An 18,776-nucleotide genomic window follows, 5' to 3' on the forward strand; every position below is an offset into this window, starting at 1 on the left:
ATCGACAAAAGTCCATTGAATTTTAAATGAAACGATAGTCTTGTTTTAATAAATAACGAAAAGTCTTTTAATACTTTCCGTTTAGTTACATTTGATGTATATGCGCGTGCGCGCGTGTGTATACACTTGGCTTGGAACAGCTTGAACGACCCTTGAAGTTTTCAAAGAATTTAAAACTTTTGTTTTCATTTGTTTATCTTGAAATGTATCGATAAAGTTTTTTAATCCTCCGATTCCAACTAGATTTTCATACTGAAAATTGCTCAACTATAATTTCCATCTATTTATTATGAGCCTACAATCTTGAGCTTTAATTGTAAAGAAAAATTGTAAAGTAAAATTGTATTATTAAATACATTTTTTTAAATATTGATTTATCAATGCCGAAGAGTTTGTCAGCTTATTTTCTGAAATATTCAAGGCAAACGTACGAGCTTCACTTGTTAATGATTAAATAAGTCGGTAGAGACGATCGTTTCAGCCCGCCTTTCCACAACTACTGCGTATGAAATGTAATGTCACTAATCATTTACATTATCAAAATAACTTTTCAATACTCAGACCAATAAGAACAATAAGAAAACGAATGGTATTGATATCTGTTTGAAGAATCGTATCGAGCAAATCAATAATTGTCAATTGTTGAAAAATCGATAGTTAAAACTAATAAATAATGTTAAAAGGCCTAAAATTGTTAGAGAAATAAATACTTATATTTGTAACATTTGCGTGTACTTTGATGTAATTATTGCACAATTATGTAAAGGAGAAAGATATTTTTATTTTTTATTTTTTTTCATTCTATTCTCTTCTGTCCTGGTTTTCGTGTTCCGGAAATTTTCAAGGCTTGATGAGCATTTGATCGAATGTCTTAAAATCGACGTATTATACTATCTATACACACACACACACATATATATATATATATATATATATATGTTATTTAATATTTAAATAATTGATTATTTATATCAAGATTTGTATTTACATAAAAGTTTGCTCATAATCTACGCGTCTTTGTACTTATCAATAATAAAGTTCACCGCTGAAAATCAACTATTCTTATTATCGTTAAAAATAAAACTATTTGTATTAAAATAATATTTTTTCTTTCATTTATTTTTACCTACGCTGTTTAATTAGCGTAGTTAGCGTAATTTATACTCTGACCTTTATAAAAAAAAAAAAAAAAAAAAAAAAACTTTAAAATATTAACAATTAAATTCTTGCTTGACTTATTAAAATACACGTTAAAGCAATACGAGTCTTTTGTAGAATGAAAATAATTAGGATTATAAATGAAAGTATAAAATTCATATACGCTTCAACGTTGTTAAAATTCATGCTATATTTTTTATAAATTTATATATATATATATATATATATATATATATATGTATATATATATTCTTATACAGAATAATTCAATCTCAATAATACATAAAAATATCTTTTATTGCTATTGTCATGCTAATCTCTTATCGGCTTGTTATAATTATTAAACGTCAAACATGCGATATACTTTTTAAAATTCTTTTTCAAATATTTCATCAAGATCACTTTAATTGGTTTTTTTTTAATGTACTTGTCACGAAAATAATATAAAAAATAAAGCAAATTTTACCCAATACTCCGCTTATCGCAGGCCCATCTAATACATTTCTCCAATTGTATCCTAAATTTCAAATTATTTTCTTATTTTCTCGGCTATTCTAATTAATCAGTCCTATATTACTGCGCTACTTACTCGTATAGTGCACGATACTAAAATATTCAGCCGCGGTTACGTAAAAAAATCTCACAATCGACAATTGGCATCACGAATACGCAAAAGTAATAGCCACGTCGTAGCGCTTAATCGCTCCTTACGCCTAAATAAACGGTAAATCCCGATAATCATCGACTGTACATGTCGCCTAGGACCAATGTCGAGCAGATCGATTAATCGGGCGCATCCACATTTTGCCCTTCGCGAGCGATACAGGTCAGGGCGACGGATAGCCGGGCGCTTGATCTCGTCATCGAGGCTTAATCGACCCAAATCGGGACTTAACTCGCGTGCGCCTTCCTCTCTACCTATCGATATCACTTTTATTGGCTGCTGCTCGATTCTGCTTATCGTACAATAAGACGCGGACTCGACGATTATTTAGCCGCGATTCATTTTTATGTCGAATATCTCGTTCCTCGAATGATTTTCCCGCGGGCGACAACGAATCGCGTTTGGGCGAAATGCGCCTTACCTCTGTCAATCGATGCTGCCCATCGATTTATCTTTGGTATCTTTTAATATAATTTCCCTTCGCAAACAACTTTCTGGATTAGCTCGGAATCTACTACACTCGGTCAATTACATTTTATGGAACTTTTCAATGCAGCGAGGCCATCACGAAACAAAAATCAAATACTTCGTGCATAGGCTATTTTACATGGCGAATTTATTAGCGATGAAAATGAACGGTACATCAACAAAGTATTGAGTAATTATAATAATAGACGGTACACATACGACATGGAAAGTTATTTCAGGACTATTAATGTTGTGGGAATAGTTAGCGACGACTCGACTCGACACTCGAGCCCACAATGCGACTCGCGCGATAAAATCCAACCCTCCGCGAATCAGTGCATCGTAAAAGCTTCCAAGTGCCTCAACCCCCACCCCCCGATCCTCAACTATTCACCGTTTCCCGTCATCCTCGTATTTTGATTGAAAAGGAGTGCCACTCTCGGTGATTCGACCCGAGACTTTTGTCACGTAGTGTTTGTCAAGTGTATAGATTAAGCCATCGAGGGACTTGTGGTCTTCGAGTCTTACCGCGGATTATGACGATCGATTTGCTTTACAAAATAAACGAGAGATTCGAGTTCCACGGGAAATTGGCGACATCGCTGTTCCCTCGCGCGAGTGTCAATTGGAATCGTCGTCATATTGTTTGTCGGCTAGTAATTAGCGGTTAAGCCGTTTTAACACCTCCGCCCCCATACGCAAGCACGCACACACACACACACATAGAGAGAGAGAGAGAGAGAGAGAGAGAGAGAGAGAGAGAGAGACGACTCGATAATCTTCGCGACAAATGTCAAGTGAATGGCAGTCGAGTTTCACTTTACATTCATGTATTGAGCATCTTAAAATGCTTCCAACTGATGTTAATTTCTTGATTGAATTGCCGATGCGATAATGATAATGATTTTGCAATTTCCATCTAATGCAATGATGACAACGTGCTCCTAACACGAAAATCTTGAAAATATATTGATATCAATATTTGGTCATTTTCAACAATTACTATGTACCATTGATACGAGTAAACGGATGATTATTCGTCGCGACTGTATAATTATTTGCGTGCTTTATTATCCGAGTTGTCCTTGTCACGCGTGCCCGTCGTCAAAAAAAAAAGTTTTATTTAAACCAGTGTATATAATTTTATAGTTATCCGATAAAAAAGATCACTAGTCGTCAGTTGTATTTAACGTTGTCTTACGCTTGAAATAACACCGTTGAATTACGTAAAGCTCCCTTTGGACACGGCCACTAAAACTTTTCTGACAAAGCTTTGGTGGATTAAATAATACACATAGAATTTTCTATCTCAAAGATTATTCACTACTCTATTGGAGAAAAATTTTACACCTACACAGTTGCAGTAGTACCATTACAGTTATTAAATCAAGCTGTTTTTTTTTCTCTTTAATTTAATCGAGGAACAAGCGATTTCATGTTTTACTATTTTTAGTCTGTCGTCGCTGAATAATTGTCGTCACATTTATTTCACGAGATTGTAATGTCTTAATCGGACTCCTTTCATAAATTTTATGTAAAATAAAAGCGCTAATCGTCGACAAATTTATTAGCTTCTATTCAGCTCGTCATTTAGATGTTTATCATTATTGGTATTTTATTAAATTTTAACATTAATATTTACGTGCCAAACGGATAATATTTTTTGATATTTTTGAAGCCTTCGTATAATGTAATTATACAAAATTAATTTCGCATCTAAATTATTATTAGCGGTACGAGGTATTTATGAATATTATTTATTTTTATCATCTTAACGGATATTAAATTAACGGCTACGACGACGATAAAATGTATAACGGTGAGAAAAATATTTTTATTTTTATTACATTACATTCACATGTTAGTTGCAACTGCTAAGAATATTATGTTAAATTCAAAAAAAAAAAAAAAAAAAAAAAAAAAAAAAAAAAAAAAAAAAAAAAAAAAAAACATTAAAAACGCATTGGTATTGTAAAACTTGATGCAGGTAATTTGAATTTTTCACACTCTTTGTCAAAATTTTCTCTCGTCAAACTTAAAGATTAGACGAGAATTTATAACCGATCGTAGATACCATTTCAGTTAGCAAATTTTCCCTATCTATGCACATTGCATTTACGATATGTTAAAAAAAAAAAAAAAAAAAAAAAAAAAAAAATCAATTAACATTCATTTTTCGAAAAGATTTTATAATATTGTAAATGATTTTTTAAGCATCAATAAGGAATTTACGCATTAATTTTTCAAATGCGTAATGTTAAAGGAGCCACGATTATTAGAAATATTCGGGAACGTTTGCAGATAAAAGTCACGTAAGTAAAATAGAATAATCGGAGACGAGATTTCCTAAATGTCTTCACCACAGAGTTAACGACGCTACAAAGGCAAATTAAGCGGTAACATTGCATAAAAGAATAGACGTCATAAGTATAATCGCTCGGATAATATAAGAAACAGAAAAATGAGCGAAGCACGATGTATTGACCCAACTACGTCCGTGGAGACAGGGGACTTGCTATTGACACGACATATTCTCGCGCACAAACACGTGGACACGCACACCAACGAGCTCTCTGGCTTATGACGCACGTCATGTTGTTTTACCTGCATTTCACGTGATCTATCACCATTGCGTCACGCGTCCTGAAACGCGTTTCTGACGCTTTACGAGTCGCACTTCCGCTCGAGATATGAACTTCGTATTCTTTCAAACATCTTTCTAATATAATAATTTTCCTGCTTCTTTCTTTTTTTGCATTTTTCCATCGCAGGATGTGGCTATCGATTATCGTTGTTTTCAAGGAGAAGACAAAAACTTTTTTATTCGCGATGCTTGATGTATACAAGCGATGGATAAATGGAACTTTCATTTTCAATTTGAAATGTCCATTGAATGACAATAATTGAATTCATTAATCGTCATTGACCAAATAAATATTAATTATTAAAGCAGAAACAATTGTCTCTCTTTATTATGTAGTATGTTCCACACAACAGGATAGATTTTTTTTAAACAAACGTATTTATTGCCCACTGTCATGACATACGTGTGCTATCGTATTACCTATTTTCGACAATAATGCGTATGCGCGTGATGCTGTATTATTATTATTATTATTATTATTATTATTATTATTATTATTATTATTTATATTAATCGCTAACCTTATATTAATTAATAATTAATTATGCATCGAGTAATAAAGCTTGAGTGTGCTTAGTTAACGAATTCCTTAAATGAGACAATATGTTGATACAATGAATAGCTAATTTAATTAGTTTTCGGCACATTATGTTCTCATAAGCCCTTAATCATTAATTGATTATCAAAATAGCAACTACAAATTGTATTTATGATAGTTGAAAGTATTTATATTTATATTTTAGAAATGAAACATGTTACGTGTCGTCGTTATTTTAGTTTTATTTTACATGTGCCAAGTCAGGATTGATTTTATATTGAAATAACGAAACAATGAAAGAAAGAAAAAAGTTTTTATATTGAAAAATAAAGTTAAATGTAAGATATATAATTTCAATTATATTTATTTTGCTTCATTTTTTTTTTTTTTTTTTTTTTTTTTTTTTTTTTTTTTTTTTTTTTTTTTTTTATTAATATATCGATTTAATGATTAAATTAAATTAAAGTGAAATACAATTCAAACGTAATATTTAATACTATTTTATTTCTCTGCATTTATAAATATATTTTAGGTGAAAATGACTTTGTAAATACTTTATTTATGGAATTTTCTTTTTCTCTTAAATAATGCTATACTAATTATCAGTATCATGCATTTATGAAGACTACTATTTTTTAAAATTGTAAATATAATCATAATTATAAATCCAATATGTATTTAATTCATGTTAGTGTATAATCAATGGAATAGAAAATCTTTTGAATATGTAAGCATATATATTCTAAAAAAAAAAAAAAAAAAAAAAAAAAAAAAAAAAATCATTGTGAGAAGAAAATTCACTTTGCCTAATATATACAGATTTTCTTTTCTTGTAAGCCTCTTAAATAAAATCAGATGCATATGAAATTTATGAAAATGAAGAGAGTCAATATTATAATTATTCGAACGAAACGAAGTGTATATGTGTCAGGAAATAATGGGGCACGTATTTATCATATTATCAGTGAATTAATCACTGTTAAAATGTTAATATTATTGATAAAAATGCGCGTTAAACAAATTGCAAAGCATATATTTTAAATATATATAAATATGCCCGGTAGTGTTAATGATCGAAAAGAAAAACAAACGAAAATGTTATTTATACTATTTACGTATTAAGACTTGGATGGATATTTAATATTGTAAAATGTATTATGATTCATGTATAATATATTAAAAAGCTTAAAAATAATTTCGAAATTTCTTTCTTTCAACGAGTTATAATTTTTGTTATTAGTAAGGAAAATTTACATTGGATAAAACAATCACTTTATCACACTTGTGAATTAAACACAAAGCAAATATTTTGTGCTCATTTACTTCCAAGGTCGACTGATCTTTTATTTATATACAACAATTATATTTGTTCTTTAGTTTTCGATGCCTATAATGATTATTCACTGGATAACAGAAGCCATTCCATTAAGCTCTTTTCAATGATATAATTACATAGATGAAATGAAGTTGGTGCAATCTACAAAGCAATTAGGCCCATTCTTGTTTCGACACATTTATTTATGTAGCGATGACGTCATTATAATATTATGGTCAATTCACAAATTTCATAATTTCATATACAGTTCAATATTCGTGACTACTACTTATACGTGATTATTTTACCTATGAGACGTCGATATAAGTGACATACGTTAGTATTAAAAATGAAAAATGAATAGATAAAACTTATTGAATGTAATTATAGTTTTAGAATCTGATGATACATAAGTCAGTTGTATGAATAAAGTATACGAATAAATTTTGACAAGTGATCGATAACGAACGGTACATTAATTTCAAATTAATATATATTAAAGTGCATTTCTCATTATAATCTGGATGTATTCGTTTATTTTATATTATTTTATATTTTGTTATGCCTATTATTATTCGTTACGTTATATGTACTATTAATATATTCTTTTCAACCTGTACTTTTCTCCTGTAACGCATAATGTTAAATAAATGCATTCATTGTATAATGAAATTATATTTTTTCAGGCTATTTGTTAAAATTGAAGAAAAAAATAACGAAACGAAATATGAAGATTATTAAAAAAAATATATATATTTTATCATAACGTATATTTTCTAATGTTATTATTATAACATTATCAGTATTTTTTAAGGTTAGTTTACACAGCAGAATTGTTATACTTGTTTGATTAATTTCACTTTTATAATTGTTTCTCTATATTTAAATTATTCAATTAATTTTTATATCTTTACATTTTTTATTTATTTATTTATTTATATATTTTTATGTTTTTTAAATGTTTCACGGCATATTGAATAATAGTATATTATTATTATTGCAACACTAAACCAATACATCGATAGTCATTTTAAACGTTGGAAAAGAAATAAAAATATATGTGACTTTTATTACAAATAAATGTAAATTAAAGAAATCTCTCGAAGCTTCATAAAAATTAAGTCTATGCAAATGAAATTCTCTCTCTCTCTCTCTCTCTCACTCACTCTCTCACTCACTCACTCACTCACTCACTCACTCTCTCTCTCTCTCTTGCGCGCGCGCGCGTTGCGCACGTTGCGCTCAATAAATATAATGTTGAAGAAAAAAAATTATTTTCTTTATCAATCTGTTATTGTAACAAAATACATAGAAATTTTATATATTTAAATAAAATTAGCTGAGCGTGCGAATGATATCTTAAACCAAAATTAATCTACTTATTATGTCATTAAAAATTCTTTATTCAAATATACAACAATTTAAATATTTATATTCTATCGTATATTTTAAAAGATTGGCAATATTACTTATCGAAGATGAGCATAATGAATTACGGCTAATAAAATAAACTGTTAAATCTTATGAAATGTCTTTAGCTTCACACATTCATAATACGACAACCGGATCCGTAGTGTCGCAAGTAAAATTTTTTTATCTTTTAAAATTGTAATCCTCGCTTTTTTCTACATTTTATTCAGCAAGTAGCAATGAATCGCGATACGTGTTTAAATAATCGGCGTTTATTACCCCCACAATACCGATTGATCAATTATTATTTTATTATATAATATATTAGAAGTTTCGAGTATCATATCTTAAATTTGAATTCGCTACGATATTACCATGGCACACGTGTTTACTCAAGCACTCTCGACTGTTATAATACTTTTTATTAGACGAATTATTTATTAATTCGATAAACTGCACCAGATGGGTATAAGAGCGTATTTTGAAATAACATGGAATGTTGATTTTTTAATCATGCGGTCGTCGTAATATTACTAGTTTGGCGTAAAAACAGCCTCCGCTAATAATGGCTGTGCGTTAATTTCTATACCCATAGAGTCCAGCTTTCATCGATTGTTTATAAATTCAATATGTGTATGACCTGCCGTTCGCCCTGCTTCCGAGCAGTTTTAAACATTTTTCAGCCACTCTCGACAAGTATCGGAGATTAAGCACATCGACGAGAGAAATATGAGAGAAACCGCTTTTCCATTATCTATGCAATATATAACAATGATGTAATTGTAAAAATCTACAATATACATTAATGTTTTTCCTTATTCACTCTTAGCACGGTGTCTACGTTCATAAAACAATCAGTACGGGACAGCAGCTAAATAAGTAAAAGTTACCCTCCCACAATATTACAATACCGAGGGTTTGATGGTGGTGGTGGTGGTGGTGGTGGTGGTGGTGGTGGTGGTGGTGGTGGTGGTGGTGGTGGTGGTGGTGGTGGTGGTGGTGGTGGTGGTGGTGGTGGTGGTGGTGGTGGTGGTGGTGGTGGTGGTGGTGGTGGTGGTGGTGGTGGTGGTGGTGGTGGTGGTGGTGGTGGTGGTGGTGGTGGTGGTGGTGGTGGTGATGGTGATGATGGTGATGATGGTGATGATGGTGGTGGTTGGGTAGTGGTGGTTATGCGAGGCTGGAGGGAATTGGGGATATGGAGATCAATAGATAACGAACTCAAAAGTGACTGATGTCGGGACGGGAGATATTTGACGAAGAAAGATCGTAATTTCATTGCCTGTCCTTTCCAAATGCCAGAGGCGAGCAAGCAGGACACAAGTTGCAAACACGAGGGAATTGGGCCACTACGAACGAGTTTATCGAGCCGAGCCCCATACAGCGTAATTAGCATTTCTTACATTTGCGTGTACGTAATCTTGACATGCGAGCACCGTAAATTCTCAAGTATGTTTCTTTGTGGGGTCGGGCGATTTTCGAAGCGCGCGACCCTATTTTAATCTTCCCCTGGCTTTTTTCCTTTTATTATTATTATTATTATTATTATTATTATTATTATTATTATTGTTGTTATTGTTATTATTATTTTTATTGTTATTATTATTATTATTGTTATTGTTATTGTCATTGTTATTGTTATTGTTATTATTATTATTATTATTATTAGTTTAGCGAAGAGTAAGACGTAGCTGGGGGACACCCGAAAGAAGGTCGTTCGTTACGCGTTAGATCATTATACATCCAAGGAATGCACGTGCGTTTTTGCTGTCGCGTAGGTGGACGAAAGTCTCGGTTAAATCGACATTTAAGATCAATTTAACGCTAGTAGATTAAGTATTATATGCTTAAGTGCAGGATTCTCTTTTACCGAGGCATAAGTTGTCGTCGAGACTGCTTAACTCAATTCTATGAATATCTCGATGACTCTTCAATATATAAAAGCATCGATTGCTAATAATTGCCAATATTAGCCAATTTCGGTTCAAATGTCTTTCGACTCTTTTAGTCTTAGCACAAACATTCGCGCGTGTCAAGGTGGAGAGTTCATCGATTGATCCACGTATTTCAACATCTCACCCTTCAATTTAGTCACATTAAAGCGATTGACAGCGATGCGATAATACAATGATAATATTGCGGTAGTAATTATTGGAATCGCAGAAAATGTAGATAGATTTTTCGAATACGCACGAGATTGGACGAAAAAACGCCATTATTTCCTCATTTTAATATACATTCGCTGTCATTTAGCTTTACGAACATTCCTAATCACCAGCGACTCGTGCACACACTGATCGAGAAAGCTTTAAAAACTCGGTCGTTTTTAAATGAAAAAGAAAAAAAATTAGCCTGTTTACTGCGCATATATATATATATATATATATATATATATATATATATATATATATATATATATTACAGAAATAGATCATCGCTCAAGAAATAGTTCATCGTTCAAATTTAATGGTTTAATTTAAAAGTAATTCGGATAATGGAATATTACGACTCCCGAGATTATCTATCCATTGGTTTCTTATCTCTCTTTTCACTATCATTGTTTACGGATGGTTCCAATGACCAATACCACTTCAAACAACACATGCAAATGATACCAAACGCTAACTCGAACGCGACAATACATTAAAATGCTTTGAAATTAAAAATGGGAACATTTAGATTATCAGGAGAACGATGTACTTATCAACGTTAGGAAGCTCCATAAATACTGAAAATGCACACCTCTGAAGGAAAAGCGTCCACTCGACGTGGCTATCCTGCGACATGCGGGCTCTTTGTTTATTGTTTATTTTTCTTTCATTCTTTCTTTTTCTTTCTTTTTTCTTTTTTTTCTCTCTTTTTCTTTCTTTTTCTTTCTTTTTTTGCAGATATTAATAGTGGCAGGTGTCGGTGGGTAGTAGTACGTCGTGTACGAGTTTTGCACGGCCGATGTCCATGTTCCGTTACATCGATCGAGCTGACGTACTCGCCGCCACTGCTGATAAGTATCCTGTGTTCCACAGCAAAATTCGGAGTACTCTAGCCCCTTGCCGTGGACTTCATTCGCACCTTCCCGCAGCAGCTGTCAATAGTCAACTGCGGGACAACCGAATAACATTCACTCCATGCTTTCGCTCGTCGTCATGACGACTACTTTGGCAAACCATACCAAACGCTTGACTCTCTCTCTCTCTCTCTCTCTCTCTCTCTCTCTCTCTCTCTCTCTCTCTCTCTCCCACTATTTTATATTATCACCAGTTAAGCTCGTCGAAGCTTTAACGATAGCCGATGTTTATTCCAAGAGGGTCTGTGCAATAACGACTTCCACGAGCTTCCGGCAATCGGTTTTGTCTCTCGACATTATATGTATGAAACACGTATTATCGTCCTTACAAAGCTCGAACTTGCTTATCCACTTGGTATCGACGCACTCGTTGGCGCGTGCTTGCCACAACGAAATTCCTGCCGAGCAATGCCAGTTTCCCAGCATAATAATAGTACGACAATTACCAAAAGCTCGCAGCCCCCTCCGCCCACCCAGTCGTTTATTAATTATCGATGGAACGCCACTTAGCCTCAAGCATTTCAATCGCCTTTGGCGAACTCGCGCGTCGAACGAATCGTCATTCTTCATGCATCGTTTATCATCCCTGGCCGTAACAATTAACAACGGATATACAACATCTCTCCGCTTTATTTATCCGCGTGCTCCAACAACATCCGCTAAAATCCCGTCGATAACACGGATTGACGACGACTCGGTTGCGCTCACGTTTCGTCACAATAATTTCACGGCTAATTTAAAGCTCCTCTTGACGATTACGCGGCTCATATTCAACGTCCCACACGTCCAATGCGCTCGTTAATACGAGGCGACTTAACGACGTTGACGATTCGTTTACAACGAGTGCCGAAAACGGATTTGTGACAGGGTAATTACGACCCAGTACCTGACGCTCGTCAACCAAGTGGTCGCACCTGTCAGAATCGCCCAATTGTCGTATGACAGTTGTTACGGCTTAAAATTATTGTTGTTATTTTCTGTTCTTCGACGACATGGTTTTTAAATTCTCGATTGTTTAAGGCGAGGGTGATATTGGGAAACGATGGCGCCAGAAACAATTAGGAAAAGGAGGAACGATGTGCATAAAGAGCAGGAAGCCGTGGATGAGAAGAAAGTTGAGAGCGAGGATGCGAAAGTTGTGAAACCGTGAGTTTCGTTGCACTTAAAATACTCTTGGTCGGATATTACGGTTGAATTATTTTATTACGTAACGCTTTATTACGAATATGTGTTTGGATGATTATTATTGATAAACAATGAAAGTCGGGATTGCGTAGTTTCAATAAGCACCGTACACGGTTAAGGCGAGAAAATGGCACGAAAATTGACAAAATCATTGCAAGACTTTTAATTGCGAAGCTAATGTGTGAGGAGGCCGGTTGCTATATTGATTTTTCAATTATGTGCTATGAATTGCAAATATACTAATTAATTATATCTTTGATTTATGTAGAAAATATGGACCGTACGTCACATTCCCTTACCAGAGAGTTTGGTCACGCTGTATTTTAATTTTAGGAGTAATGCTCATTGTCTGGTATAATAGCAAAAATAGTAAAGAGGTTGTACTGGCCCGTCAGAAAGACATTTTAGTAAGTAGAGCATTGAATGTCGAGTGTTCGGACGATTACAAGTCAGAATTGGATAAGTTCTCGGGCTGTCTTCCTGAGAAATGTGGAAGAGTGGTTACGGATAAATTGGTCTCTGCATCCGAGGCTGATATGCTATTGCGCTTCGCTAAAAGTGGTCTGAAACTTGGCGAGGTAGATGGTGGAGTAAAGATATTGGATTTGCAAAGCGGTGCCTTGAGCAAAGGTGACAAATTTATCAATGTTTATTCGCTCAAGGAAGCCCAGAAGCTTTTTAACAGTGCAGATTTTGCTATTTACAAGTACGTGCTTGGATAATAATAACACCCTTACATCTTAGCAAAATGTAATCGTCATCTTATTTCAGAGTTGTCAAAACTAAAATACAGCATGCGATAGCTCACCATTTTGGAGTAAACGCAAATAAAATTTATTTGACAAAACCAACGTTCTTTTCTCAAATTACCAATATACCCGCTAAAACGATACATGACGAATACTGGCAACCACACGTTGATAAAGTGAGTCTCGAGAATTTTTGTAAATAATATTCGACCAGCCTTGTTACGTGTTTACATATTACTTTATAATATGTTTAATATTTGTTCTTAGGAAACGTACAAATCATTCCATTACACGTCTTTGCTGTACCTAAGTGATTACGGTAGAGATTTTGAAGGAGGTAGATTTATTTATATCGATAAGAATGGCGTAAACACTACTGTAGAGCCTCGTAAAGGCAGAATTTCTATGTTTACGTCGGGTAGTGAAAATTTGCACGCGGTGGAGAAAGTTACCCTAGGGACACGTTATGCATTGACCGTGTCTTTCACGTGTGATAAGGATTACGCTACGTCGGATCCAAATTTTGATAAGATCAAGGATATATAAAAATGCGCAATGAATTACCAATAATAGTATTGAAAACTTTAAGACTGGGAAATCCTTTGTGTCTCAGTAATCTAAACATTCGCAACGCAAAGTCGTCATCTCATAATGGCAATGATTTTATTTTATAATCACAACGTATAAATACATTATTGATTTTAAGAGCTGACCAATCTTTCAAAATATGAACATTGCGTCTATTATAATTAATTTATTTTTTTACAATTCTATATATTATAATGATGTAGGCAAATTAGCGCATCAATGTCCATACAAGCAACAGTGTGTCAACATTATTAATAAGTACAAGTTGAAATTGATATTGATTTGAATTATTTGAGAACACCTCGTTAAACGAATCATTTCAACATTTGTGTCTAATATGTTGTTCGATACTCTTAGTCAATACGATAATATAAAGTAGAGTATCGAGCAAGAATTATTGTATCTATATATATGTATATATATGTATAGCGAACGATGCTAAGATTTAAAGTTTTCTGTAGTATATTCCAGGCAAATGCAACATAATTTTATTGTTACCCAGTACTTAAACGAATAAAAGAAGCAGTTTTTATTTATTACACAAACAATTTGTTTTTTACTTCGTTTATTTATTACATCTACAATAAACAATGCCAACATTGTTTGAGTATACATCTTATAGTAAATGCACAGTAATAATATCCAATGTATTTTTTAGATTAACAAGAACGCTTTAAAATTTATGAACACCCAAATATTTCCTTGTACAATGTGCATGTAATATTTTCCAATAACATTTTATAATCGATTCTCGAAAAACATTTGTCTAGAAAATATTTGTACTAAACAATTTATTTCAAATATTTCACAACATTCAAGTACAGATTGGATGTTGAAAAGAAAAAAGAAAAAAATTAAGAAAAAAACTACATAATCATTTACTTTGCATTTCACTGAACAGTCATGTACCTCTGTGAGTTGCTTTTTTTTCTTTTCTTTTTTTTTAAACTTTCATAAAACAGTTTGTACTCACAACGATAAAGTAACAAAATAGCAATAAATATATATTTATAATAAATACAATATCCGCTTTATACAAGTTAACGATAATCGCCTGTCCACTAACGACTATCGAAAAATTCTATAAAAGCTTTCTTTAAGAATTAAATCAATAAAGAGTCGGATTTATTTGAGCTGAAAATGAGTAATAGAAATATGTTCAAATATCTTTCCTCTCCAAGGGGGAAAGCGCTTTTTAATCGTTAAATTAAAAAATTAAAAACAAACTGACCTTTTTTTTTTGTTTTTTATTTTTGTTCTTTTTCTTTTTGATTTTATATAAATTAATATTCTCATCAAACGTAGAATCATATCAAATTAGAAGTAAAACTTTTACACTCTACAGTCTTATATACAGCAATAATTAATGAATTAACATGATTATAATGATGAGAGTGAGAGAGAGAGAGAGAGAGAGAGAGAGAGCGAGCGCGAATTTGTAACATATGAAAATGAATGTGACAGAATGTAAAGAGATTTCGCAAAAGACGTTTGTACAAAAGAAATGTTTGTCTCAATATTCATTTATTATCGATAATAATATAGGCATTTTTGAAATCTCTCTTACATTTACAAATGAGTGTTAGGTAAATTCTTATAAGCAAAAATAGGCTTTTGAATAGGTACTTTGAAAATTTTCAATGCCTACGACAAATTTCATCTTCAATTGGTTTTCACACAATAGCGTATTTAGATGTCACATTCAAAGAGTTTATGGAATGAAACGCTCATTGGCATCTCCAATTCACCGAGATGTTTTGAATCTCGTATTTTCTTACAATTCTCTGGAGCACTCGGATAGAACGGATTATAGATACGATTATAAATGTTATCCAATCCGCTACAACGCAGGCCAATGCACGAGATCTGCGAGGTAATGATTAGAAAGTGGTTTCGGATAGAGACATAATGACTCGAGCTCCGTATTACCAGAACTACATTTCACAATAGCATAATTCATTGCATTTCAATTTTTTCTCCGCCTACGCTCTATCCATCGACGTCTCGTGTGTGCCACTCCTTAACAAACAAATCATATGCAAAGTGCAAAGCTATGGCCTTCCGGCTAAAGGAAACAAGATCGTGCGCTAGCTTTATATTTATTAACTCCAGTTTGGATAGGTCATAATTAACTAACGAGAGTAAGAAGGAAATATTTCACCATAGTGATTCGGTCAAAGACATAAAAAAGAAAGTAATTAGTATTTGGTATCATTGTAAATATGACCGAGCCATGGAAGAAGTGTCAATATTTTGATTGTCTTTCAAACAATCTATATAGAGGAGAGAGGGGGGGGGGAGATAGATAGATAGATAAATAGATATAAGACAGGCAGATAGAAAGGTTCAGGTATCGTTCAGAGAGACGAGTCTCCGACTTTATACATATATATCTATACATTTAGTCATTGTAGTTGGACAAAATTACATCACCGTTACAATATCTTATTTGTAGAGGCAAATCTGTTTAGGGCGACGAGATTCGAGAATCCCAGGATTCATTCGATCGATCGATCGATCGATTAAAGATGCATTGTCCAAAAGTCCGTGTAAAAGCATGGAAGACAATAATAACAAATGGGCTACCAAAGACACCTTCGAAGGCTGTTGCCTTCGTCACAACGAAGAATAATGTCGCTTACATTAAAAATTACATGCTTGTTCCGAGAAAGGTGGTGGTGGATTTGGCTGAATTCTTAATAAAAGAGTTTCACAACGGCGCGAAGGACTACTTAATCCATTATTTTAATTCAATGCACTCTTGTCCAACTCTCTTTTGAACATCATCAAAGATCACATGGTCCATAACCAGCTATTTTTGTGCACATTCGACAACATTTACTTGGGAAATGTCTTGCTTTTATCGTTTGGCCATTATACTCTCAGCAGTTGGGCGATTTTTTTCACGCTATCCCCAGATAAGATACTCCTATGGTCTCCTACAAGTTCCTCTATTCTGATACTTTGTCTACAGATCTGCAAATACGAATAAAAATCGATTGATTTACCATAGTATGCTAATTCTGGCAGTTAAATTTTTTTTTTTTTTTTAATTATAATTACGACATACACGCCCCACGACAATAATGATCAATTGCTGTTTTATAATCACCTGAGACAATCCGTAGTCAGTGTTTAAGGAAACAAAGCTGTCTTTAGCTTTGAAAAGCGTAATTGGGCCTTGATATTTCCCCGCCGGTTTGTAAAAGACAGCTGCTTTCAATTTTTTGTAAAATAAAATGCCCGCGTCCTTCAAGTCCTTGGGCGTAAATGGCGTGGAGCCAATCATTTGTAGCATTTTATTAAACATTTCTTCGTCCGTGTTAGTTTCTCGAAGTATGTTATACGCCTGCAAACAATAATAACAACACTTTGCTTAACAATGATCTCGCTAAATGTTGTTGATTAACATTTAAGAAGCTTTTTTATACATTACGAGCAGTGCTATATATATATATATATATATATATATATATGTATTTTTTTTTTATTTGCTTTTCCTTTCTCTTATCCTTCTGTATTCTACGGCTTTAATTACATTTCTAATTCACAGTTTAATGCTTAAATGCAATTGCCAATGAGAAATATGAAATAAGAAACTGTGATTCTTTTGGTACGATGTTGGGACGCGCATGCATGTCTCATCCGGCACTACGCCCACCCTTGACAAGGACAGTCCAGTCCCGTCTCGTCCCCCACAACTACATTACGATTCTATTCTACCGTGGCTGAACATTCAGACGTTAAGAAACTGCTCACCTTCAAGAATCCAATGCTCGAATTTAGCTGTCTGGTAAAGTAGGCGAGAGCCTTCCTCGTGCCGTCGTCCTCGAGGCTCTCGGTAATCTGTCCAATCTGCTTGCCGATGGTCTGGCAGTGGAGTGTAATGAACTCCGGAGAGCCGTCGAGCAGCGTGATGCTCACGTCTTCGCCGAGGTGCTCGAGCTGAAGCGCCATCTCGAAGGCAACCAGCGCCCCGAAGCTGTAGCCGATGAGAGTGTAAGGGCCCCGGGTCTGGACTTCGCGCATCCGTTTCACGTAGAATTCGGCGAGCGAAGCGATCGTGTCCAGCGGCGAGTCCTTGGTACACTGGAGACCCCAGACGGGCCTATCGAGCTCGGCCGCGAGGCCCTTCAGCGAGGCGATCACGCCTTCGATCGCCGAGACCACGAATATCGGCGGGCCCTCGGTACCGCGGCTCTCTAACTGGAGGAGGGACTCCCTGGGTACGATCTCGGTGCCTAAGCATTGGAACAGCAACTCGGCCGGGCCACTTTCCGTGGGTGTCGATGCCGTCGTCGTCGCTGTCATTGTCGTCGTCGTCGTCGTCGTCGCTATCGCCGTGGGCGTCGCAGCTGTTAATCAACAAATAAGATACGAATCGTTCAGAGTACCCGAGAGAGAGAGAGAGAGAGAGAGAGAGAGAGTGAGAGTGAGAGAGAGAGAGTGAGAGTGAGAGAGAGAGATCCGCTTTATCATCTCTCGATCAGTCTAGCCACGAGCTTGGGGAAATGACGAAGCGGACATCGAAGGCAGAAAGTAAGGTTTGAGTGAATTATTAATAATGATCGTCACCTGTGTCGGTCGCGTCGCTACCGTCCGCGGCGAAGGTCGCGAGCTTGCCGAACGTCAGTCCGCGAATCTCTTGCGGACTGAGGACGATGTCGTAGTTCCTCTCGAGGGTTTGCTTGATCTCCGTGCCCATGAGGGAATCCATACCAAGATCGGCGAGGCTGTTGTTTGGATTCACGGTCTTCACGTTCTTGATGCCGAGGATATTGCCGATCGCCTGGAGCAGACCCACCTGGCTCTGAGCCTCGGCGGCCTTCCCCTTGTCAGCGAGAACCATCGAGGCGAGTACCGGATGGGGCTGCTGAAGGAACGTATTCATCGTAGCTAAACAGCTGGACATGCGCTGGGGCAAGGTGCCACCGACTTCCGTCTCGTTATTGCCCATTGTGTCTGTAAATAATCCGCGGTCCTTAGCAATCCTGTA

General features: G+C 34.7%; 2 protein-coding genes across 2 annotated transcripts in view; one reads left to right on the forward strand and one right to left on the reverse strand.

Moving 5' to 3' along the window:
- The first annotated feature begins 12,161 nt into the window (after positions 1–12,161).
- LOC105363108 (2-oxoglutarate and iron-dependent oxygenase domain-containing protein 3) lies at positions 12,162–13,911 on the forward strand. The gene is made up of 4 exons (XM_011500705.1): positions 12,162–12,404; positions 12,712–13,149; positions 13,215–13,368; positions 13,460–13,911. The coding sequence occupies exons 1-4, from the start codon at positions 12,301–12,303 to the stop codon at positions 13,736–13,738; spliced, it is 975 nt and encodes a 324-aa protein (XP_011499007.1). The 5' UTR covers positions 12,162–12,300; the 3' UTR covers positions 13,739–13,911.
- Positions 13,912–16,295: 2,384 nt separating this feature from the next.
- Positions 16,296–18,776, reverse strand: part of FASN1 (Fatty acid synthase 1) — a 29,768-nt gene continuing 27,287 nt past the window's right edge. The window contains exons 17-20 of the mRNA XM_011500706.1: positions 18,356–18,742; positions 17,540–18,135; positions 16,893–17,129; positions 16,296–16,756 (exon numbers count right to left, since the gene is read on the reverse strand). Coding sequence (XP_011499008.1) covers positions 16,655–16,756; positions 16,893–17,129; positions 17,540–18,135; positions 18,356–18,742 — 1,322 coding nt within the window. The 3' untranslated portion in view covers positions 16,296–16,654. The remainder of the gene's footprint in view (positions 16,757–16,892; positions 17,130–17,539; positions 18,136–18,355; positions 18,743–18,776) is intronic.

The sequence above is a fragment of the Ceratosolen solmsi genome, unplaced genomic scaffold (genome assembly GCF_000503995.2).
Source record: "Ceratosolen solmsi marchali unplaced genomic scaffold, CerSol_1.0 scaffold27, whole genome shotgun sequence".
Taxonomy (NCBI): domain Eukaryota; kingdom Metazoa; phylum Arthropoda; class Insecta; order Hymenoptera; family Agaonidae; genus Ceratosolen; species Ceratosolen solmsi.

Excerpts from the sequence above, each read along its gene's own strand:
- LOC105363108 (XM_011500705.1), top strand. The coding sequence starts at position 12,301 with ATGGCGCCAGAAACAATTAGGAAAAGGAGGAACGATGTGCATAAAGAG. Across the intron at positions 12,405-12,711 it reads GATGCGAAAGTTGTGAAACC|AAAATATGGACCGTACGTCA; the intron begins GTGAGTTTCGTT and ends TGATTTATGTAG. Across the intron at positions 13,369-13,459 it reads GGCAACCACACGTTGATAAA|GAAACGTACAAATCATTCCA; the intron begins GTGAGTCTCGAG and ends ATTTGTTCTTAG.